The 25,176-nt window shown below is 36.5% G+C and overlaps 1 protein-coding gene across 1 annotated transcript in view; it reads right to left on the reverse strand.

The window, feature by feature from the left end:
* Positions 1 to 25,176, reverse strand: part of LOC149839806 (uncharacterized) — a 64,014-nt gene that overhangs the window by 14,327 nt on the left and 24,511 nt on the right. Inside the window, exons 5-8 of the mRNA XM_090002831.1 lie at positions 13,190 to 13,243; positions 7,633 to 7,814; positions 7,116 to 7,198; positions 6,682 to 6,782 (exon numbers count right to left, since the gene is read on the reverse strand). Coding sequence (XP_089858957.1) covers positions 6,682 to 6,782; positions 7,116 to 7,198; positions 7,633 to 7,814; positions 13,190 to 13,243 — 420 coding nt within the window. The remainder of the gene's footprint in view (positions 1 to 6,681; positions 6,783 to 7,115; positions 7,199 to 7,632; positions 7,815 to 13,189; positions 13,244 to 25,176) is intronic.

Genomic DNA, 25,176 nt, shown 5'->3' on the forward strand with positions numbered 1-25,176 from the left:
TCTATATCCTGTTATGGAACTTAACATAAATAAATTTCTGTCAATATCCTTAATACAAAAATTCATCAAAACCAAAAACATGCAAAGTAGGGATTTCTACGTAATTATTCTTTTTATCAAACACACGTATCAGATTATTAAGTCTATAAAAAAAATTTTAATGCTGGAAAGGCATATCAGATAGACTTGCAGATTATCATCAGAAGCAAAACAGGCAGATGTAGGGATTTCAACTTATTATATATTTTTTTCCTCAATGTCAAATCCGCATATCAAAAATTTTCCCTAGGCTGGTAATGCATATCAGGTGTATTTGCAGATTTTCATTAACAACAAAAACACGTAGATACCGCAATTTCAACATATTATATCTTTTTCACAGTCAAACACGCGTATCAAAATTTTCCCCAATGCTGGAAACGCATATCAGGTGTATTTGCAGATTTTCATTAAAAACAAAAACACGTAGATACCACGATTTCAACATATTATATCTTTTTCACTATCAAACACGCGTATCAAAATTTTCCCCAATGCTGGAAATGCATATCAGGTGTATTTGCAGATTTCCAGCAAAAGCAAAAACACGCAGCTGCAGTGATCGTATCCATTAACATACAAAAAAATTAACCATCTAATGAAACATAAAACACATACATTTTTTAATGTAACACCAGGTTTCTGTACATAAAAGAAAACGCAGGACCCCTACCAAAAACACGACAGAATGTATTTGGCACAAAATCATCTGGACAAAAATAAATAAAATCACGCCTCATAGCAAAGTGCGCAGGTTTCTAATCTTTTGTTTTTCTTTTATTTTCAGATGCATATTGAGAATGCCGAGCACATTCACAGGTGTATTGAAAACGCAGAACACCTTTGGATGTGTATTGAAAACGCAAAACATACTCGGAAGCATCTTGAAAACGCAGAACACATTAACTGAAAACAAAAAGAATAAATTAGAATAGTTGAATGCATTTCTATGCATGAACTACGGCAAAAAGAGAGACAAAATCTGTGCATTTGTGCACTTTTTTGTATCACGCGAGAGACGAGAGAAGAGATAAGAAGAAGAGGAGGAGAACGAGAGAGCAAAAAAAATCCATACCTGTTTCGGGGCTCCACCATGCGAGAGAGAATGTTGTGAGCCTGTGAGAGCCGTGAGGGAGAGAAGGCGGTTGTGAGGGAGAGAAGGCGGTTGTGAGAGAGAAAAATCAAAACACATAAAAGGAGTAGGTAGGGCTTTGTTTAAGCCTTATTTTTTTGGTCGAATGAGAGTTTTGACCCTCATTTGACCAAATAAATCGAGGCGGCTACGCCTCAGTCCGAGGCGCGCCTCGCCTCAAGGAATGCGCCTCAAGGCCTATGAGGCGCACGCCTCAAGGGTATTGTGTTTCAAGCCTGCGCCTCAAGGCACAAAGGCCCTCGCCTTGAGGTGAGGCGCGCTTTTTGCGCCTTGAGGCGCGTTTTTAACACTGGGAAGAAGTGTATATGGAGCAACCGCCTGGTTATGCCGAGAAGGATCCTACTGCCTGGGTGTGCAAACCAAAGAAATCTCTGTATGGGTTGAAACAGGTGTCTCGTTCTTGGTTTGAAAGTTTCGCTATGCAAATTCAAAGTTATGGTTTTAGAAAATGCTCTCTGAATCACTCGCCCTTTATTTACCAAAAGGCAGACATTGTTATACTTCTTATATATGTTGATGACATTGTGATCACTGGGAGTTCAGATAATCATGTGCAAGACGTGAAGCAGTTTTTAATAAAAACTTTCAAGATGAAAGATTTAGGGGAGTTGAGGTACTTTCTTGGTGTGGAAGTTGACAGACAACAAGACACATTGACACTCATGCAACAAAAATACACTCCTGACCTTCTGGAAAGAGCCGAGATGACGAATTGCAAACCAGTCAGCACTCCTAGTGTATTACATCAAAGGCTGAGCTCTAAAGATGGCCATCTTTGTGTCAACCCTAAAACGTATAGAAGCCTCGTGGGGATGTTACAGTACTTGACCTTTATCGGACCTGATATAGTTTATGTTGTCAATCAGGTATCCCATTTTATGCATGCTCCAACAGAGGGTCATATGGAAGCTGTGAAGCGCATTCTACATTATTTAAAAGGAACTATAGGAGACGGACTTGTTTATCGCAAGAACGATAATCTGCATAGATGACATGAACTCATCACTTATACAGACGCAGATTGGGCAGGGGATCCAGATGAGAGACGATCTGTCTCTGGATATTGTGTGTATATTGGACACAATTTAGTGTCCTGGAGCAGCAGAAAACAAAAGGCAGTGGCACGATCGAGTACAGAGGCTGAATACAGGTCGATGGCTACAGGCACGGCAGAAGCTACATGGATTAGACACTTATTGAGTGATCTTGGGGAGACAATTATTCGATCTTTTCTTCTATGTGACAATCAAAGTGCAATAAACATTGCATGTAATCCTATCCAGCATAGCAGAACGAAGCACATTGAGATTGATCAACATTTTATACGGCAGAAAATCGAAATCAAGGAGATAGAACTACGTCATGTTCGAACAGAAGATCAAGTGGCAGACTTGTTTACCAAGGACCTCAATTTTGGCTATTGAAGAGCAAATTATACATGCTCCAAAATCACGTACAACTTGAGGGAGGGTATTAAAATATAGTATGCGTATGGATCTGGATCCAGATCCGCACGCACGTTAAATGAAACACATGCACAATATTGTTTCATTAATGGCTATTGTGAGCCGCCCTAGCCATTGTGCATCTCCCTCTCTCTCTCCTTGTTTCGTGTGAAGCTGAACCACACACATACAAAATCTCATAGTACTTCCTAAGACAAGGTAGATGTGATGTAGGCAATTAATGCATGATCTTTTCTCATCCAAGAGACATAATCTGTGTTGCGAACAAGGTGAGTAGATGCAGCCTCATGAGCGTTTGTTTCTTCCTTTGCAATGAACTATGGTGGGACTCGAATTGATCCATCCAGATGACCAAAGAGATCTTGGCACTTGATAAAAGGAACTATTTGTCTCTTCCAAGTCAGGAAATTGGAATTATTTAATTTTTCAGAAAAAGTTGGCTAAGGAAGTTTGATGACAAACCGAGCTGGGTTGAAGAAGAATCCATGGTTATGAGATACGAGAATATAAAATGGAAAACACTCTAAGAAAGAAGCAATCAAATGACTACTTAAAACTCAAGCTAGTGTGACTGTTTAAAATCAGTCCAGAAGGGAACTGGCTATAACAGAATTTGGATCTGCCGTTTTTTTTTTTGCTACAGATATCAGATCACGAGAGTATTCAAATTATCAATTCAATATTTATGAATCAAGCCAAAGCATAAATAATCAACGTTGTGAATATTCAAGTTATCGGATCACGTGAACAAGTATCAGATCACGTTGATTAATCAAGTTTTTAGATTAATCAACGATGAGTATTCAGATAAAGGAATGAGAAAACAGATTCAAGAGAAAGAAAAGAAAAGAAAGCATGAGTTTTTGCTTGAAATATAGCATCGATTCAAGAGATGTTAATTAATCATGTTTTCATATTAATCAACGATCAATTTTCAGATGAAAGAATGAGAAAACAGATTTTAGAGAAATAAGAAAGAAGAAATCGTGTTTTCGGATGAAGGAAGAAAGAGGAAATCACGAGTTTCAAGAAAGGGTTTCAGATGAAAACACGAAAGTGCTTTCAGGAAAAAAAATCTGGATGAGAAGAAGAGATCGTACCTTTGAGAGAAAATACGATAACACAGATTGTGGAATAGGGAAAGTTTCCTGACCGAAATCAGATATTCTCTATGGTCATACCTTTTGGAATCAATACCGAGCCCTAGGTCCAACTGTGCTCTGATACCATGTTAGAACATCAGTTTTCACCAGATCTGATCTGCAAAAGAAGGAAAAGTGAGAAGAAAAAGATAGAAGAAAGAGGAGACGCTGAGTCGATTTTGCTGCACACAGGCTCACGATTTTTCATTACATTATTGTGGCCTGGTTTAATGTATTTAAGCATTAGGTATTAGGTTACAACTTATGAACATGATTGTCCTATAACAAGTTACAATATTATATATGTGCCCCAGTAAACACGTCAATGCGCAATCCCAGTTTGGGTCTGTGTCAGACCCAAACTGGGTCCAGCACTACACGACACTTAATAGGGTGCGGGTTGACCGCACCGGGTGCCACACCCGCATCGCGTTGCGTCAACACAGATGTGGCGGGCTCTTTGGCGAGTCCTTGTAACATAGTGCTCAAAGCTTGATTCTTTAAGGCTTCTTTACTTTTTGATATTTATCAAGGAAATCCCAGATCAGGTAGTGAGGCGCTGGAGAGAGATTGACGCTCTACCATGTGCCCACCATCCAGTGGTGACAAAACCCCTCAGCTGCTCCCTTGCCCACCAGAAAGCTTGCTGCTCCGGCCTTCAGGCAAGGGATTCACACCCCAAGTATTGAACTCATGACACTTGAGTGCCTTAAGCCGACCCACCTGGCCTAGCCAGGTGCGAAGAGCCCTTGGGGGCTAATCCTCAAGGCATTTAGCCATTCCTCTAATCAACTGACTGTACGAGGTTATGATTTGTCTTATAAGCCTAAATGTAGATAGATTCGCATTCAACTACAAAGATCTCCATTCCACTCTTCCACAAGCATAAGTTCAAGCATACAAGAGTATATCTTAATATCAAGATCGTCTTATCAATCTTCCAATCTCCTGACTGGAAACTACCATGAATGTTGCTCTGTTCAGCAAATTGACAAGTTGTGAATAAGGATATCACAAAATGTCAGCACATTTACAAAACATGGAAATCTCCTAGAAAAAGCATGTGCATCTAGGAACTTAGAAAATGTGATAGTATCAAATAAAAACAGAAGGGAAAGCCCAGAAAAGCAACAGAGACATGAGACATCTAAAAACAACTCAAAAAGTTGTCAAATAAAAACAGAAGGGAAAGCCCTGCCTGTGGGTAGACTCAAAAGAAATGCAGTGTTTAACGCATTTCTACAACATGCCCACAAGGTATTCTCAGTAAATGGAGGTTGTGGATGTAGACATTTCATTACACACTTCAAGCCAAATGCCCTACGCAATTAAGACTAAATCCAGGTAGGACTCAAGGTGCTTAACCAATTGGTTTGCCATTTCCATATGCAAATGTACACGTACATGAAACATATGAGTCATACTTAATTGGTTCCAGCATCACAGAGTCTATACAGAATCTAGACTGTAGGGTTGGCTGTGGACCTAGACCTGGACCTGCTTTGTCACAAACAGATACAGTTGTGGTTCAATCATGATTAGACCTGCACTTGTCCCGTTGTCATCCCTAACTAGATGCAACTGGCGTTTGAGTTTCTTTTTTAGGGCACACAGGACAAAAGCATATTCATTATGTGCAGTGATAGAACTTTGAACATAATGTTCTGCTTGCTATTAACTGCACCTATTTTACCAACTCAAGTATAATGTCAATCTTTCCATTACCAAAAGAACAGCTATATTTGAGATCATCTGGATCACAGGAAGCAACCAAACAATCCCTGGAGAGTGGAGATTCCTGATAACGGATTGATGGGTTCAAAACTATTGAAGAATGTCTGTGCAAGCATCAATTTGGAAACATGTAACTCTAAAGATAAGAATATGGAAGCCAATCATCCTGATCAAAATGGAGAGCTCAACCATAAGAATTTTTCTTTCGGTAGATGTACATTATATTAATACTACCACTTATGATGCTCAAGCTTGATCCTGAGGTGAGAGAATGAAGATCAGGGTTAAGAATTGGGACTCGAAAAGTTTATGATAATGAAGGGAACATGAAAAAACTTTTACTTTCAGTTGAGAGTTGACTAATGAAAGTTCAACATCTGAAAGTTAGTCCCATAAAATAGGACTGAAACAATTGATGAATTATGAAACAAAACGAAACTTGATTTTAATTGTAATAGAATGACAAATCTAACTAATAAAAAAAATTGTATCATTGCATGAAACCTGTCAAGTGAAACATCGTAACCAGTTCAAAAGAACAACTTTGGAGATTGACTTCTGGGTCCTGTATGTGTTAACCAGTCACAAAATTATAATCCAAGTTAAGCAGTTCAAATAGAAACTCCATTCTATGCATGTTAATTCTTGAATAAAAGTTCTACAAGAAAAGTTTATATTAAATCATCTGTATATATACAAATTTGAGAAGCTACTGTTGCAATCCTTTTCCATGTTTCCTTTTGATTTATTTGCCAAAAGTAAAAAGAGGCAGTGTTTCCAGTTCCTACTCCATGATTTTCCCAATCATCCCAACCCATATAAAAGAAAAATGCTCCTCTTTTACCTTATGAATTAAAACAATTGCTTATGCCTGAAGCAAAATCCTATCTGTAAGACTGGATGAACAAACAATTGGTGTTCATCGACAAATGAATAAGGTTATGAAATTCAAAACTTATCCCAACTTGCAACATAACCTATGGGGTTTCCCATAGTTGAATAGCATTTGTTCAGATCTTGACTCCATCTTCACTCAAATGATCACTAGCTGCTGCACATATTTTGCTAAATACATCAATATCTACTTGTTTTTCAAATGCAGCTACCAGAAATACGTCAGACCATTAAGACGACAATAATGGCTTACCCGAGCAACTGTGTTGAAGTAGACAAAGCAGAAAAGAATCAATGCACGTCTTCTTGCCTGACTTTGATTAATTCCATCAATGAGTGTTTCTGAGAAAGGTGCTACAGGTGAGACAAAGATAATAAACACCTGAGTATGGATAAAGTGAACTACTCTTCTAGGAAAATTGACAGCAATAATAACTAAAGCATTTGAGAGAGTTCCTAGATATGCATTATGAGAGATCTGACATTCATATACCAATATTACAGTAGTCACATGAACATGTATGGATTGACAAGTATTTGTGCATGTCCAAAATTATAATTGAGTTTATAACAAATAAATGCATTTGCAAGGTATGTTTAAAGCTTCATAGCTGTGAACAAAATAATAATGAAATGCGCATAGAATTGTCTCAAAAAAAAATGTGCATAGAATGATGGATTTCTTACATAATGGATCAGCTTTAGAAGATCCAACATCATTCAGATCTACTTCATGTATGCCTCCATGGTTATCAATAAAAGTACAAGACCTGTAGGCAAAGCATATAAGTAAATCACTTGTAGAGGGTAACTCTAGTAAAAATCTGCAACTTGTATGTCTTTCCTATTAAAGCTGCATTCACCAGCAGAAATATACAAAGATAAATTGTCCAAATTTCAATATCCTAGCTACACTAGTAAAACCTTCTCGTTAGTGAGATCAAGATGTTTCAAAATTAGAGATTCGCATGAATCTTCAAATACAAGTAATTACTAAGTAACAGCCTCAAACTTTAAATTGTTAAACTTTGTCATAAAATACATGCATCGAATCTTGTATTTAAAAAAATGAAAAAGAGGAAATTCACAAATATTACTTTGTAATGCCTGATTGGTCACCCAAGTGATGCAAAGAGTTGTGGCAAATTATGGCTTCTGTGGAAGATCCATGAATGCAAAATTGAAGAGTTGGAAGACTCCATACCTTAAATTGAACCTGTAGACCATGTAATTATCACTTCCATCTAAAATATCTTGAAGATTACTACTTCTTGTTTTACAATTGATGCTGGAACTCAAAATGCCAGAAACTGCATAGCTGGACTGGTTAATCACTTTCTTCTCCAAATGAATGGATTCCCTAAGACTCTCCCTGGCAAGCTGAACCTGTAAAGATAATTAAAAATCACAAAAATCTGAACCGAGCAAGATAACAAGGACTTGCAAACGAAAATCAAGCCCTAATAACTTAGAAAGGGCAACAATGAAATTAGAAAAAAACTAAAAAAAAGGGCTTGTGTATTTTGCAATATGATGCAATTATATGATTATATAGGTAGAAGATATTATGGCCTATAGACTGAAGAATAATTATAAGACATTTAAAAGGAAATAACTTATGTTATAATAATATGAGACAATATACTTATTACAACAAGCATGAACCCCTCCATCATTGACCGCACCTTGGCAGACCTTTGGTTGACACCTTAGGGAACGATTTTGAGGTTTAAGAGCACAAAAATAGATGATTTAGGGTGAAAACGAGTAGGACTAGGCTCAACAACACATATAGGACTCAAAAAAAGGGTTAATGGAGAAAATGAAGAAATTTCTTAACATCAAAAGAAATTAGCTTACCCTCAGTTTTTGTGCTTTAAACCCTTCTTCAATTGCAATCTTGTACAAATCAAAACCCTAGGGCTCAGTTATGAGGGTTAGAGACAAAAAAAAAGGTTGTCTAGGATGGAAATGGGTAGATTTAGGGTAAACTACACCTCTAAGGTTTGAATTTAGCAAAAGCCCCAATTTTTGGGGTTGATTTGATCTAAAAAATCAATAGTTAGCTAGAAAACATGGTTTGGTGAAGGAAAACGGTAAAAAGTAGGGTGAAAATGACCCTTGAGGCCTTAGAAATAGCCCCAATAAGTGGCTGGTTGCCACTTTACCAGTGTCGGAAAAGTAAAAAGAAAATTACAGGTGACTCGTACAATACGGGGTGTATCGTACAATACAACCATATATCATATAATACGGTCTAATACAGTTTACCAATACATAGAGTGTTATCGTGTTGATTCTTGTATCGATACTATGAGACAACATATTGTATTGTACGCAATGTTGTGAAAAGCGGTGAGGCGTAGCGAGACGCTCCACCAAAAATTGAGGCGAGGTGTAAAGTGTAAGCCTCAATTTTTTTTAAACCTAAAAAACTATAAAAAAATATCTAAAAATACAAACAAATAAATAAAATGCTTTATGGATGAAGCAACAAGAAATAAGAAATAGAAAATCTAAAATAAATACTAAAAAATATGAGATTAACATGTAAAAGTAACTGAGAAACTGATAGTAAAGCATAAGCCTCAACATTTTTTTTTGAAAACCTAAAAAAATTATAAAAAATATCTAAAAATACAAATAAATAAAAAAATGTGTTATTGATGAAGCAACAAGCAATAAGAAATAGAAAATCTAAAATAAATACTAAAAAACATGAGATTAACATGTAAAAGTAACTGAGAAACTTATCGTAAAGCGTAAGCCTCAATTTTTTTTGAAAACTAAAAAACTATAAAAAATATCTAAAAATATAAATAAATAAAAAAATGCTTTATTGATGAAGCAACAAGCAATAAGAAATAGAAAATCTAAAATAAAATACTAAAAAATCTAAAATAAATACTAAAAAATATGAGAGATTAACATGAAACTGATTATATAACTTAGAAAAAAAAGTAAGGATTAAACTATAAAAAATATCTAAAAGTACAAATAAAAAAATGCTTTATTGATGAAGCAACAAGCAATAAGAAATGGAAAATATAAAATAAATACTAAAAAAAAAAAATTGATAAAGCACACCTTAGGGCGGCGCCTTGAGGTGCAGAGGGCCTTGCCTCAAGGCAAGGCACGCTTTTAACAACACTGATTGTTTGATACGATACTGATAACAATGATTTTAAAAAAAAAATGTCCTTATTATTGACGTGTCATTTCACATTGCAAGAGAATTGGTCTCTAAAGTCGGCAATAGTGACTAGCATTCAAGGTATATTAGTAGCACTTGATATTCAGCACATTATCCTGTTAGCACCTGTTGTACATTATCCTTTCCGAATACAGGTTCCCCAATAAGAGACAACCAGCTATTCTCTTAAGATTCTAGAAATACATCATTATTGACATTTCTACCCTCTCAGTATACTGAAATTCTGCCTTAAAAAGTGCAATAAGTTTCAACAGTTTGAGCCAAAACTCTCAAACAATTAAATCATCTTTTGTATCAACCAATAAATCTTGTGATAAGGTAGACAATATGTATGCCAATAGCACCTTATCTTCTTAATATGGAACATGAGAAACATGATCATGAACTATGGTGTCGAAAGGGGTGTTTGGTTGGTCCACTCCTTGATTCTACCCTCTAATGTTTTGTGGTGGAATAGGGCTACCACCATCCAATGCCCATTAGGCTATGTCACATGGATGCGGGTACAGGACACGATGCTGATATGCTTGGTACGATATGGCAATTTTCAAAATTTAGGATTCAAGGACACGGTGGTACATATATTATATATTTATATAATTATATTTAATATATACATCTATATTATACATTAAATTTTTAAAGCTATATTTATAGGCATATTTTGAATGTGTCCGACAATACATTGGACACAGTGTCAGGCATGTCGGACACCATATCGAACATGTTGACCTTGTCCTATGTGAATCGTAATGTGTCAAGTGTCCAAATTCAGGGTGTCGTATCAACAGGAGATTCACTCCCTAAGTGGCATGTCTCTGTGACATAGCCATTAGGTTTAAGACTTCTATGAATGAAATAACTGACACTTAGGAGTGTCAACAGGTCGGGTATGACCCGGTCCCAATGCATACTGGATCTGGTAGGGTTAGAGTGGTAACAATGGGGTCCAATTAACTATCCAGGTCATTCCCATGATGTGCATACAGACCCGGTATGGTTTATGAAATTTCATACCAAACCCAGGTCCCACACGAGTTCCGATTAAGATCCACAATTTTTCAATGTAAAGAACATAAAAAAAAGTTATTTTACTGGGTATGGGATGGGTCTGGCTTGTGTAATCCTTATTGGAACCAGGTATGGTTTTTCCTATTAAATATCATGTTGGACCTAGATCCAGATGACTAGCACCTCCTAGTCGGATTCAGGTTCGACCCACCCAATTCTGGTGGAGGTCTGATGACGGAAACCCCTAATATGAGATGATTAGGTGGGTTAAATTTTCAAAAACTAACTGAAAATGAACTGATCTGCGAAGGCTAGGATGAAAAGTTCACTATAACTATTGGGCTCAAATCAGAAAAAACAAATTGACTAGAAATTTATGTGCATTCTAATACAATCAAATGTTTGTATTTGTTCTGCTGGGCACCCTAACAAAATCAAGTTCAGAGTTGTTCCAAACTAGCTCAATCGTGACCTCGATCTTTCAGCATAAATGCAACATGATCAAGTGTTCAAATTTCATTCTAAACAGGTTCAACTAGAAACCTTCGCGCACTCTATTGTACCCACAAAGAAAGGAATGAAAAGGAAATAAGAAACCAGGTCAAAAATAGGTTTAACAAGTGACTTTTCTGCACTTCGGTAGACCAAAACCAACCTGTTCAAAAGGCACTACTATCCAAAGAATTAGAGAATCCGATAAAGGTCAGCCTTAGATTGCTGACATCAATACTGTGAATTGATGATATCAGCAACTCCAACACAAAATTACCAAACAGTGAGTGGGGGTGCAATTTCAAAGACAATACAAGTAGGAAACAGAGTCAGCAACTCTGCTGGCTTGTAGGATGTTGACATCATCACTGGCAGTGATGATGTTAGCATCAAAGAAAGCCTGCAGATCTGATATCCAAAACTTACGATACTGGATTTCCACAGACAGATAAGCAAAGAACAGTGAAGAAAAATATAAGTGTGCGCATTGGGTAAATTCAATAAAAGGAAAAAGCTAGATGAGATACTTGAACAAGAGACGAAAAAAACATGTTCAAAGATGAGATAACAACAAATCAAAGAATAGAAGGAATAGGAGTATGAGAAAAACCAGTTTAGAAAATGGGAAAACAGCAAATAAAAGGATAGAAAAGGCTAAACTACAAGATAGATTCAAAATGGGCAGAAAATATCAATGAAGAAGACACTCGCCCAGATCTGAGGATCTGATGCCATCTAAAGGACAAGTGGAGGTACGTAGAATGAGAAAAAGCTGTGCACACTCACAACATGATGGGGCATCATCTATTCATGTGTGTCTATAATTAGGGTATTAGTATTTGATTATAAAAATGCCACTACTCATTATTATGCACTTACAACTTGATACAAATGCATGTAAAATCACAATGAAGCCCTTAATAAGTAGATTTTAACTTGAATGACAAAAAATGACCCCAGGGCATCTTCTAACCAGAATGATAGATACACTTTCAATGGAACTACCCTTTGGACAACACTTCCTATCAGGGGCCCCTATAACCAACAAATGTTCATACTGGCATTTGCTTTCCTTGGGAACCATCTTGTCCTCTGAAAATGATAAGCACAACCAAGTTTTGCAATAAAATGCACAAATAGAATACAGGCTACAGGGAAGAGTCCATAGATTGTGTACACGTACAATGTTCAAGGATCTAGGACTAGGAACAATTTCATTCACATCCCCAAGAGCAAGTCAATAGAAGACTATTGTTTAGAAAATAATGGTCATAGATTTCATAGTTGTCGACTTTCTCTGATGTTACCATCTTCTATTATTTTGTTGGAGGTATCTCTACATCTTATTCTCTAATGTACATCACAAAAATATCGTGCAGTGCTAAGGTTTTAGTTTTTTTCTCATTCCCTCATGCTACATATATTGCACTGTATGTGAGAGCAAACAGATAAGGATATAGCCCTACTCGCAAATGTTTCTTTAATATCACAATTGTACAGAAATATAGGCTGTTTAACATCACAAATGTTCATCTGTCACAATATATGTCACATGGGTGCGGGTACGGGTGCGGAGCAATTTCAAAAATTTTGGACACGGGGACACGGCTATATATATATATATATATATATATATATATATATATATATATATATATATATATATATATATATATATATATATATATATATATATATATATATATATATATATATATATATATATATATATAATAAGGTTGTAACTTTTAAATAAAAAATAAAAAGTAATTTTATTGAAGTAACAACACAAACTTACCAAAATAAATGGACAAAAATAGACTCGGTCAAAGTTGACCGAGTCCAAAATGTGGACAGACTCGGCCCCAGTGCGTTGATCAAGTCCGACACTTAGTTGACCGTGTCCACCCCGTGTCCGAAGCCGCACCCGTGTTGGGTACGAGCGACGCAGGTGCATCGACCTTTTAGCCGAGTCCGTGTGACTTAGGTCACAATCTTATAGCAATTACATGGTGGCATTGCAGAATCAAGATTGGAGACATACCTTCTCATCTTTAATTGGTAGGATCTCACCAGTCAGAGCCACACGAGCAGGTAACTGCACCATATCAGTTAATATTAGCCAGCAAAGCTTAAGGAAAACAGTCGACATAAAATCTGACCACACCAGATTTGGACAGGCCAACACAGTTGACAAAATTAGTGCAAGTTAATGTCACATGGATTTGGAGCTGTAAAGATCAATCTTGTAAAATGTGTATCTAACTCGTGTTCTAAATGTTTCAAAAATAATACTGTGTTCTAATGGATCCTAAAAAAAAGTAAATTTATACTTATATAATAAAAAAATAAAAAAACATTTAACAATTTTATAGTGCAAGAAATGATACTACTAACTACAAAATAAAGCACAAAATATACAAGAAACAATAATAAAAAAATAAAATATCAAAACCCAAGAACAAAGATAATAAATTATTAATGACACTTATTATCCAAGTGTCGCTGCAACAGGTGAGTCGTGATTTGCTGGCTGGTTAGAGGGAAATGTCTAGAAACTCCCTGGTTTTTAGGTCCCCCAATTGTTCCTCATTATCATCCTCTCATGGAATGTAAGAGGGCTTAGCCGACCTTGGGCCAGCCGAGATATTAGAGACATGTTGATGAAGAAGATTGACATTGCCTTCTTAGTTGAGTACAAGATTTCTTATGCGGCTGCCAACCGTTATTTACCTGAATTCAAGCACTACAAATTTTGGGGTAATTTTCAGTTATTTGTATGTGGTGTCACAATGCAATTGATGTAGAAGTGGTGGGGATGTCTAGTCAATTCATGATGATTGCTATGAAATCTGTGTATGGGACTATTATAATCACCGGTATTTATGGGGCAAATTATTATGTGGATAGTAGGGATCTCTGGAGGGACTTAGTGGGTCACAAACCTAATTTTCCTTGGCTGCTGTTAGGAGATTGGAATGCAAACAGAGATCAATCAAAGAGGTGTGGGGGTCAGGTTGTGCTTGCTGTCTTCAATGAGTTTAATGAGATGATTCATCAATGTGGCCTCTTGGAGATCCCTACTCCTCGTGTCAAATTCACATGACATGACTGTCAGAAAGGGTTGAGACCAGTGTTATCAAAAACGCGCCTTGAGGCATGGCCCTTTGTGCCTCAAGGTGCAAAAAAAAAAATTTTACAGCAAGATTTCTGAGACATAATCAACAAGATTTTTGTAGGTTAATCTCATATTTTTCAGTTATTGCAGTTATGTAATCAGTTTCTTAGTATATTATTATATTTTAACTTTTCTTGGTTAATCTCGTATATTTTTCAGTTATTTCAGTTTTGTAATTAGTTTCTTAATATATTTTAACTTTTGTTGGTTAATCTCATATTTTCCAGTTATGTAATCAGTTTTTTAGTTACTTTTATATGTTAATCTCATGTTTTTTAACTTTTGTTGGTTAATCTCATATATTTTCCAGTTATGTAATCGGTTTCTTAGTATATTTTATCTTTTGTTGGTTAATCTCATATATTTTCCAGTTATTTAATCATTTTTTTAGTTACTTTTATATGTTAATCTCATATTTTTTAGAATAATCTTATATATTTTAACTTTTGTAGGTTAATCTCATATATTTTCCAGTTATTTCAGTTATGTAATCAGTTTCTTAGTATATTTTAACTTTTTTTGGTTAATCTCATATATTTTCCAGTTATGTAATCATTTTTTTAGTTACTTTTATATGTTAATCTCATATTTTTTAGAATAATCTCATATTTTTTAGAATAATCTCATATTTTTTAACTTTTGTTGGTTAATCTCATATATTCTCCAGTTATGTAATCGGTTTCTTAGTATATTTTATCTTTTGTTGGTTAATCTCATATATTTTCCAGTTATGTAGTCATTTTTTTAGTTACTTTTATATGTTAATCTCATATTTTTTAGAATAATCTTTATATATTTTAACTTTTTTAGGTTAATCTCATATATTTTCCAGTTATTTCAGTTATGTAATCAGTTTCTTAGTATATTTTAACTTTTTTTGGTTAATCTCATATATTTTTCAGTTATGTAATCAGTTTTTAGTCACTTTTATATGTCAATCTCATATTTTTTAGTACTTATTTGAGATTTTCTATTTCTTATTGGTTGTTATTTCATCAATAAAGCATTTCTTTATTTATTTATATTTTTTATAGTTTTTTTAAAGTTTTCAAAAAAAATTTGAGGCTTACACTTTACACCTCGCTACGCCTCAACGCTTTTCACAACACTGGTTGAGACATATTGCGGGTAAGTTAGATAGAACCCTGGTGAATGAGCTTTGGGTTTGTACTTTCTCAGATTCTGGATGGAATCGATCATGAAATCATGCTTGAATCACGTTGGTCTGCTATTTCACTCTGAGTGCATTCCGAATAAGCTTAAACGACCATTCTGATTTTTTAAGATGTGGACTTTTAAGGAGGAATGCAATACTATTGTTGAAGCTTGTTGGCAGAAGAGGGTGGTGGGTGTTCTTGTGTTTAAGGTGGTGTCTAAATTGAAGGAGATTAAATACCACCTAAAATATTGGAATCACCACGTTTTAGGAGATATCCATGTGCAAATCAGCCAGTGTAATGAGCATTTAGAGCAGATTCAACGCCAAAAGGATAGTGGGAATATGAGGCTCCTTGATGAGGAGCTTCGCATTAAGGAGAGTCTTCATGAGCTAAGCACGCGTGAGGAAGCTTTTGGCATAAAAAATCTCGGATCCGGTGGTTGGGGAGGGAGACAACACTAGTTTGTTCATGCAAAGTTTAAGCAAAACCTTTGTTTGAACGGCATTTGGGTCCTTCAAAGGCAGAATGGTGAGCTTTGCTATGGGCAAGAGGAGATAATGGTGGAAGCTACTTAGTTATATAGTAATCTTTTTACTAAAGAACCTTGCAATGAAGATTGTTTGGGAGGCAGGTGTGTCCTACAGGTGTCGGCAGGAGAGAATCTTAAGGACATAGGAGACTCAGTAGACAACTTTTTTCACATTCTGGAAGAGTTTGAAAGAGTCTCAGGACTTAAAGTAAAGAGGAGTTTTTTCATTCCTTTTGGAGTCTAATCCTCTCATCTGACACAGGTTCAGAGCAGGATTACTAGAAGCGCCATAGAGCATGGGGAAGCACAAAACATGACGCTTACAAAACGTGCTGGGAAGCACAAAAAGATTTGAAAAGTGTGCTACCCAATTTAGGGGAAGCCTGCTTCTCCTTCATTTTTCATTTTTCATTTTTCTTGTATTTTCATTTTTATTTTTCTCTTTTTTCTGTTCTCCCTCGCTTCCTAGGTCGCTTCCAGTTTGCTTCTTAGGCTGCTTCTGAGAAGATTTCTGGTTCGCTTCTAAGTCGTCCCGCGCTTTCCGCTTCCTAAAATTTTGGAAGTGTCTCGCTTCCCGCTCCCGCGACTGGCAACTCTGTTCCAAAGACACTGTCAATGGCAGCAAGGAAGACTTTCGTTCTATTTAGGTCTCAGTTTTTCATGGGAGTCTGAAGGCCAGCCATTGTCAAAGCTTATTAACAAAGTTCGAGAAGAAACTTGATTCCTAGAGTGGGACTATACTATTTCTGGTTGGACGGGTGGTTCTTATCAATTATATGTTAGCATCCTTTCCAATGTATTGGATGATGTGCTACAGCCTTCCTAAGGTTATAGTGAATAAGATGGAACATATGATGCAGCAGTTTTTATGGTGTGGTTCTGCTAATCAGGGGAAGACACATCTCGTAAACTGGGATACTACGTGTAAGCCTCAAAAGTAGGGAGGCCTAGGGATCAGATGGATGGAGGATGTTAACCTTGCTCTTTTATTGAAAGATGCTAGGGATGGCAGTGGATGGGGTGGGGGCGAGGAACAAGGTCTCCATCCCTGCCTCGTCTCAAAATAGTGACATACATCCTCGGTCCATCACCGTGATAGGGGGGACTTTGGACCTCCATCCCCGCCCCACCTCAAATTTATCGTCCATGTCCCAATTCCCACCCCTGTCCCCGTCCTTGTTCACATTCCCACATCTCACCAAATTTACCATCCATGTCTCGTACCACTATGTTCATTAGGAGAAGAAGGCGAGAGGGTCGAGTGGTCACGTGGAGCGACACGAGCAGCCTTGAGATGAGGCTAAAAGGGTCAATCGCGGCAACCGGAAGGAGAACTGAAGAAATCAAAAGATATGTAGTCAAAAGCCCTGACTAGTCCGCCTAGTCGGTCTACACGTAAGTAAAATGCCTAACCTTTGAAATTCCTAGGTGGGTACCTTAAAATGTGTCAATTTTGTCAACTAGGTATTAGAGTGTGAGGTTTGAGGTGGTCGAATCTAGATCTTGATCTAGATCCATATCACTCATGTCATTGTTCACAACATTGTTGTCCATGTCATTGTTCATGTCTCCTAGTTCCCTATTGTATTTAATTATATATTGTGTTCCTAAAATACCCTTTATTAGTTTTCTTGTATGTTGTATTAATAAGGGTGTTTTAGTAAAGATGTATTTTAGTGTAAAGTGAATATAAAGTCCCAATGAGGCATGATTTTCTCATTTTAGGAATCATGAGAGTTCAGCCCAAACCTTTCTCTTGTCTTCTTTCTCTCTACAGGAACCTCAAAAAACCTAAATCTAACATGGTATCATAGTCATGATCCGAAGTGGGGCTAGAAAATCTTGGTAACCTTAAAGATTCGATCTTTCTTTCTTCACATAACATTTGAGTCTTTTATTATTTTCTCGCTTTCTTTCTTTTTCTCTCAAATCTATGTCTCTTCTCTTGGTTCTTGATTCTTATATCACATTTGCATATTTCTTGATTTCCTAATCTCTCTTTATCTTCGTTTTCTCGTTATTTTTTCCGCTTCAAATAAGATTTGTGTATTTCTTGACTCTTTTTTTCCTCCCTAAGATCTTGGATTTGAAATCTCTTTTATAAATTTTGGCTCGTTTGTGATTTGGATGGCATCTTTCTGGCCAAACCAGATTTATTAGATCTAAAAAATAGATTGACGTCACCTAAGGCCAGCAATTTCTGTTTTGTGTCATTCAACAAAAAAAAGGATTCTAAGTTGACCTTGATGCATGATTTCATTAAGATATTTTATTTGCAGCGACATATCTGATTTACTGTTCACGTTCCTTTATGCAAAAAAAGAGGACATGATTGTTATTGCTGCCAATTATTGTCGCTAATTTTCTGCATCTTGGTTATTGATTATCTCATTTTCTTCTTTAATTATTTATTGTTCTGTTTTGTTCCTTTTGCATTGATTCTATATTCACCTGTCATGGATTCAAGTTCCTCTTTAAGATCCATCTCTGGCCAATTAATTTCTGAATAACTATAACTACCTTACCTGGAAAATCAGATTATTCCTTTTATTAGGAGTCAGGATCTCGCTGGTCACCTCGATAAATCAATTGTTGCTCCATTTAAATTATTAAAAGAAGAAGGATCAAACTTTAGTGGCCTACATCACTTTAACCTTATCTCAGGAGGTATTGGTGGGAATTCCAGATGATTACACTGCGATGACGTTATGGAATACATTACAACAGACCTACTCAAAGATTTTAGAGGCCAAGATCATTTGTTTGGAAAACAGAATTTCACATGTTAAGGAGGCATCAATGTCTATTATGCTAAGTCACACGGACTTGGCTAGGGAGGCGTCGCACCCGAGTTGACACGCCCCGACACGGGTGCGGACACGGACTCGATCAACGAATCGAGGCCGAGTTTGTCCTCGTTTTGGACTCAGTCAATGTTGACCGAGTCCAAACATGTCCATTTTTAGGGAAAAAAACAAAAAAATGATACTTTTATATATTTTTAAATATATATATATAGCATGAGTGTCAAACATAAGCCCCAGAAAAAAAAATCTGGGGGGCACTGCCCCCCGCCAGGGGCGGCCCCCCTGGACTCCCATCCGCTGACCGCGCAGTGGGACCCCCGCCGAGGGGAGCCCCCGAACCCCCCTTTCTGCAAGGGCAAAAGTATAATTTGCAAAGTTTGTAAAAACACTCATGCTGGTGCCAAACTTTAGAGGACAATATCCACATATATGCACACACTGGATATGTTGTTATTATTATTATTATTATTATATATATATACATATATATATATATATATATGTGTCCCTGTGTCCAAAATTTTTGAAATTCCACCGCACCCATGTGACATAGCTATTATGGAATATTTCAACAAGATCAAGTCCATTACAGATTGTAAGAAGAGAAAGCTCACGAACGAAACTTTAAAAAGAAGCTTACGAATGATCTTTCACAATGAATACGATGGTTCATACAACACACTCACAATAACCGAAAAACTCAAAAGAGTGCACACACGAAAGAGAGAAAATATATCTCATTAAAGTGGGATAAAGCCCACACAAGAAGTATGTTTACAAAGGAGAAATAGTCTCATATTTATATAGAGAAGAAATAGAGCTAGGAGGGAGTCATTGGGCTCCCAACAACTCTAATTAGAGTTGTTGGGAGCCCAACGGCTCTAAAGGTACATGCTACTTTTTGACTTGGTCAAAAAGTGACATGTCTAAGAGTGTCCTATTTACAAAACTAAATCCTAATTCTAACTAGTTCCTAACTAAACTGAAAGTTAACTAAACAAAAAGTAAATTACATATGAAGATTACATTTTTAACACTCTCCCTCAAACTTACGGTTGGATAACCGAAAGTTTGTCCAAGAGAAAGTGAAATCGAGGAGTCGCGAGAGGCTTGGTAAAGAAATCTGCCAGTTGATATTCTGAGGAAACATATGGTAGATCAATGGTGCTATGTAGGAACTGTAATGAAAAGAGGCGGAAGCACCAATAGGGCAAAAAGTCACTCTTTAAGAGTGACTACTAAAGCCAAGAACACAAACACCAAATGTGCACACACAAAACCCTCAAATATAGAAAATGACTTAAAGTCATAAGTTGGATTTATTGAAGAAAGGAAGAGAAGGGTGTAAAAACCCATGCATACAAGAGGAGAATACCTCCTCTATTTATAGAGGAGGGAGGCTCTAAAAAGAAACCACAAGGGGGCTCCCTTGTAGTCGTTGGGAGCCCCAACGGTCAGAAATCTGACCGTTGGAGCCCCAACGACTACAAGTGTGGGGCCCCTTGTGGTCATTACAAAAGGGAAAAAAAATAAAAGAAAAAAAAGGTAAAAGAAAAAAGGAAAAAAATAAAAAAGAAAAAATAGAAAAGTACATTGGTGGTTTTACAATAATACCCCTATCGGGTATTTCACTAAAGAAATAGTATATATATATATATGTATATATATATACTTATATCTATATATACGGATGTATATATATATAAGTATATGTATATATATACATATTTTAACACGCCCCCTCAAACTTTACGGGGAGAAGACCGAAAGTTTGCTAAGGAGGAACATAAATCGTGGAGTTGGAAGCACCTTAGTGAAGAAGTCAGCCAGTTGATACTCTGAAGTGACATATGGCAATGTGATGGTCCCTTTTGAGATATTCATCTCGAACATAATGGCAATCCAGTTCGATATGCTTGGTCCGCTCATGAAAGGTGTGATTGCTGGCAATGTATATCGCACTCTTGTTATCACAACAGAGCTTGGTGGGAGTGGAAATGGGAACGCCCATGTCACCAAGAAGACTTCTGACCCATACAATTTCCATAGTTGTCATCGTCATAGCCCGATATTCAGCTTCAGTAGATGATAAGGAGACCTTCTACTGCTTCTTGCATCTCCACGAGATGAGTGATTCACCTAAAAAAATACAAAGACCCGTAATTGAGATTTGATCATTGGGATTTCCTCCCCAGTCAGCATCAGTAAAAGCAGTCAATTCAAGAGATGAGGAAGAGGATAAGAAGAGTCCCTTGGAGATGGTATTTTTGATATATCGCATAATTCTCATTACGGCCGCCATATGAACCGTGGTAGGTGCGTGCTAAAACTGGCTTGCTGCATGAACCGCATGAGCTATGTCAGGACGAGTGATGGATAGATAGGTGAGGGATCCAATTAATTGACGGTAGGGAGTTGGATCTTCAAGAAGAACACCATCTTCAAGTCTTAGTTTCGCATTGATAACTTCGAGAGTCTCAACTTTCTTTTCATCAGATATTCCTGATTTGGTACAAATTTCTGCAGCTAACTTCATCTGAGATAAGATGTATCCTCGCGCGGAATAAGCCACTTCAATTCCTAAAAAATATCTCAAATAACCAATGTCAGACATATCAAAAGTATCTTTTAGCATAGACTTAACATCATTTACTCCCTTTTTGTCATTCCCAGTGATGATCATATCATCAACATACAGCATAAGCATAATCATGGAGTCACCTGTCCTTTTAACAAAAAGAGCAGTGTCAGTATAGCAAGAAGAAAAACCTAAATTGATTAATACATTACTAAACCTGTCATACCAAGCTTTAGGAGCTTGCTTAAGTCCATATAAAGCCTTTTTTAATTTTAAAACTTTTCCATTTAAATTCATACCTGGAGGTGGTTCCATATAAACTTCTTCATTTAAATTACCATTCAAGAAGGCATTTTTACATCAAGTTGAAAGATTGACCATTTTTTAACAGAAGCTATAGCAATAAGGGCTCGAACACTAGTCATTCGAGCAACTGGGGCAAAAGTTTCATCATAGTCTACCCCATACTCTTGGGCATATCCTTTGGCTACTAACTTAGCCTTATATCTTTCTAATGAACCATCACTCTTAGTTTTTACTTTAAACACCCATCTACATCCAATGGGTTTCTTGCCATTGGGAGGATCAATGATTTCCCAAGTTTGCGCCTTTTTAAGGGCATTAAGTTCAAGCTCCATAGCTTCATTCCAATGAGCATATTGTTTAGCATCATTGTAATGAGATGGTTCATGAAAGGAGTGAAGAGCAAGTAGACATGCTCGATAATTAGGAGAAAAAGAGTCATAAGAAACAAATCTATTTGGTATCTTGGGAATGCGATTTGATCTTCTTTGAGAGGTTTCTTCTATCGACTCACTTTGAGAAAATCTTTCAAGGGCACAAGGAGGATTTCTTTCATTCCTTCTAGAGTAGACTTGTATTTGTCTTGAAGCATTTTCTTCTAAGTTTTGATCATTATTTGGATGTTCAACAAGATCTTCATTAAGAGGTTCACTAGGATCAACATGATCATCTATGATGTTTTTTGAAATAACAAGTCAAATAAAAAAGAATAGTCAATATTTTCATTTGGTTGATGCGAAAAACCATTTTCTTCTTCGAGAAATGTGACATCTTTTGATATATAAAGTTTATTCTTAAGTATGTCAAAGTATCGATATCCTTTTTGTTTTTCGCCATATCCCAAGAAAATACATTCAATAGCCCTAGGAGAAAGTTTATCATTTTTGCGAGTTAAAACAAAGCATTTACATCCAAATGCTTTTGTAGAGTTTTTCAAATGGAGAAAGATTTTTCAAAGAGGATGAAGGGATTCATCCCAAAGAGGGGTTAGAGAGCTAAAATAATCCCGGACACTCATATCCATTTGTTTGGTGGAACGAATTTTTTCTTGATAAAAGAATTGTCGAGCAAGATCCTTTTGGGTATACATACCCTTAAGGAAAAATCAAGCCTCATTGGCTCTTCTAAACTTGGCAATATTGGCACAATTTTTAAGATCTACATTGTTCATAAACCATGCCAAAATTTTGGCATGGTTACTTTCCCAATCCTCGATTTTGGATTGATGTTCATTAATGGCTTTGATGCGCTCATCGCCATCTAAAGCCTTTTCAACTTCATTTTCAATTTTGGTAAGAACAAGAAAGGGTTCGGGAGTAGTCCCCATAACAAAACCCCAAAGTTTCTTACCTCTTAGATGATTTTTCATAGCGGAGGCCCACATGAGATAGTTGGACCCATTTAGCTTGAAAGAGAGCTCCACTTTAAAGTCACGTTCCATCGGCACCAAATACTCTTCCTTTCTTCAAAAACTTTAAGAGGCACGCTTTCCAAGATGACAAAGGAAAAGCCCAATCACCAACCGAGCTCTGATACCATGTAATGAAAAGAGGCGGAAGCACCAATAGGGCAAAAAGTCACTCTTTAAGAGTGACTACTAGAGCCAAGAACACAAACACCAAATGTGCACACACAAAACTCTCAAATATAGAAAATGACTTAAAGTCATAAGTTGGATTTATTGAAGAAAGGAAGAGAAGGGTGTAAAACCCATGCATACAAGAGGAGAATACCTCCTCTATTTATAGAGGAGGGAGGCTCTAAAAAGGAACCACGAGGGGGCTCCCTTGTAGTCGTTGGGAGCCCCAACGGTCAGAAATCTGACCGTTGGAGCCCCAACGACTACAAGTGTGGCGCCCCTTGTGGTCATTACAAAAGGGAAAAAAATAAAAGAAAAAAAAGGTAAAAGAAAAAAGGAAAAAAAAAATAGAAAAGTACATTGGTGGTTTTACAATAATACCCCTATCGGGTATTTCACTAAAGAAGAAATAGTATATATACATATATGTATATATATATATACTTATATATATACGGATGTATATATATATAAGTATATGTATATATATACATATTTTAATAGGAACTCCTCTCGTACGTAGTGACAATCCATTTCGATATGCTTGGTGCGTTCATGGAATGTTCGGTTGCTGGCAATATAAATAGAACTTTTGTTGTCGCATCATAGTCTTAATGCTGATGTACTTTTAACCCCCATGTCATGAAGCAAACGTCTTAGCCAGACTACTTTCATAGTGGTTGTAGCCATCGCCCTGTATTCGGCTTCAGTTGATGAGAGAGACTTTTTGTTACTTCTTGCACCTCCATGAAATTAATGATTCACCTAAAAACACATAGAAAGAGTAGGTGAGTGTCGATCAATGGAATCACCTCCCAAATCTGCATCGGTATAAGCAGTTAAATCAAAGGAAGAAGGAGACAAAAAAAGTTCTCAAAAAATTGAGGTTTTCATATATCGAATAATGCGCAAAACAGCTCTCATGTGCACAATAGTGAGAGCATGCTAAAATTGACTCGTTGTATGAACGACATGTGCAATGTCAGGTCTGGTAATAGAGAGATAAGACAGTGCTCCAACAAGTTGTCTATAAAGAGTTGGATTTTCAAGTAATTCTCCATCATCAATCTTCATTTTGATGTTGACAACTTCAGAAGTGTCAACCTGCTTTTCATCCGTGATACCAAACATGTTAACAATATCCAATGCAAATTTAGACCGAGTTAGCAAATAGCCTCTGGAAGAATAAGCAACTTCTATACCAAGAAAGAATTTTAAGAAACCCAAATCACTCATTTTGAAATGTATTTTGAGAAATTTTTTAATGTTATCAACTCCATGTTTGTCACTTTCAGTGATGATCATGTCGTCTACGTAGAGAAGAAGAATGATGATACTTGCATTAGAATTCTTAACAAATAATGTTGTGTCAGTAAGACAAAATTGAAAGCCAAAATCAATTATAACTTAACTGAATTTATCATACCAAACCGTGAGGGCTTGCTTAAGTCCATATAAAGCTTTGTTTAATCGAAGAGCCTTTCCTTTGGGAACATTAATACCAAGTGGTGGTTCCATATATACTTCTTCAACTAGGTTTTCATTAAGGAATGCATTTTTAACATTCATTTGGTATATATGTCATTTCTTTGAAGATGCTAGAGCTATCAAGATCCTAACTGTGTTCATTCTAGCAACTGAAGCAAATGTTTCTTCATAGTCTATTCCGTATTCATGGAAATATCCTTTGACAACTAAACGAGCCTTAAACCTTTCAAGAGTTCCATCACTCTTAGTTTTCACTTTGTACACCCAGCTACATCCGATAGGCTTTTTCCTGATGGAAGATCTTGGATAGTCCAAGTATTTGCTTTTTCTAAGGCTCTGAACTCTACTGACATTGCTTTGACCCATTCAGATTGTTCTTTTGTTGTATCATAGTTAGAGGGTTCTACAT

Source organism: Nuphar pumila, chromosome 4 (assembly GCF_984573655.1).
Source record: "Nuphar pumila chromosome 4, dmNupPumi1.hap1.1, whole genome shotgun sequence".
NCBI classification, from domain to species: Eukaryota; Viridiplantae; Streptophyta; class Magnoliopsida; order Nymphaeales; family Nymphaeaceae; genus Nuphar; species Nuphar pumila.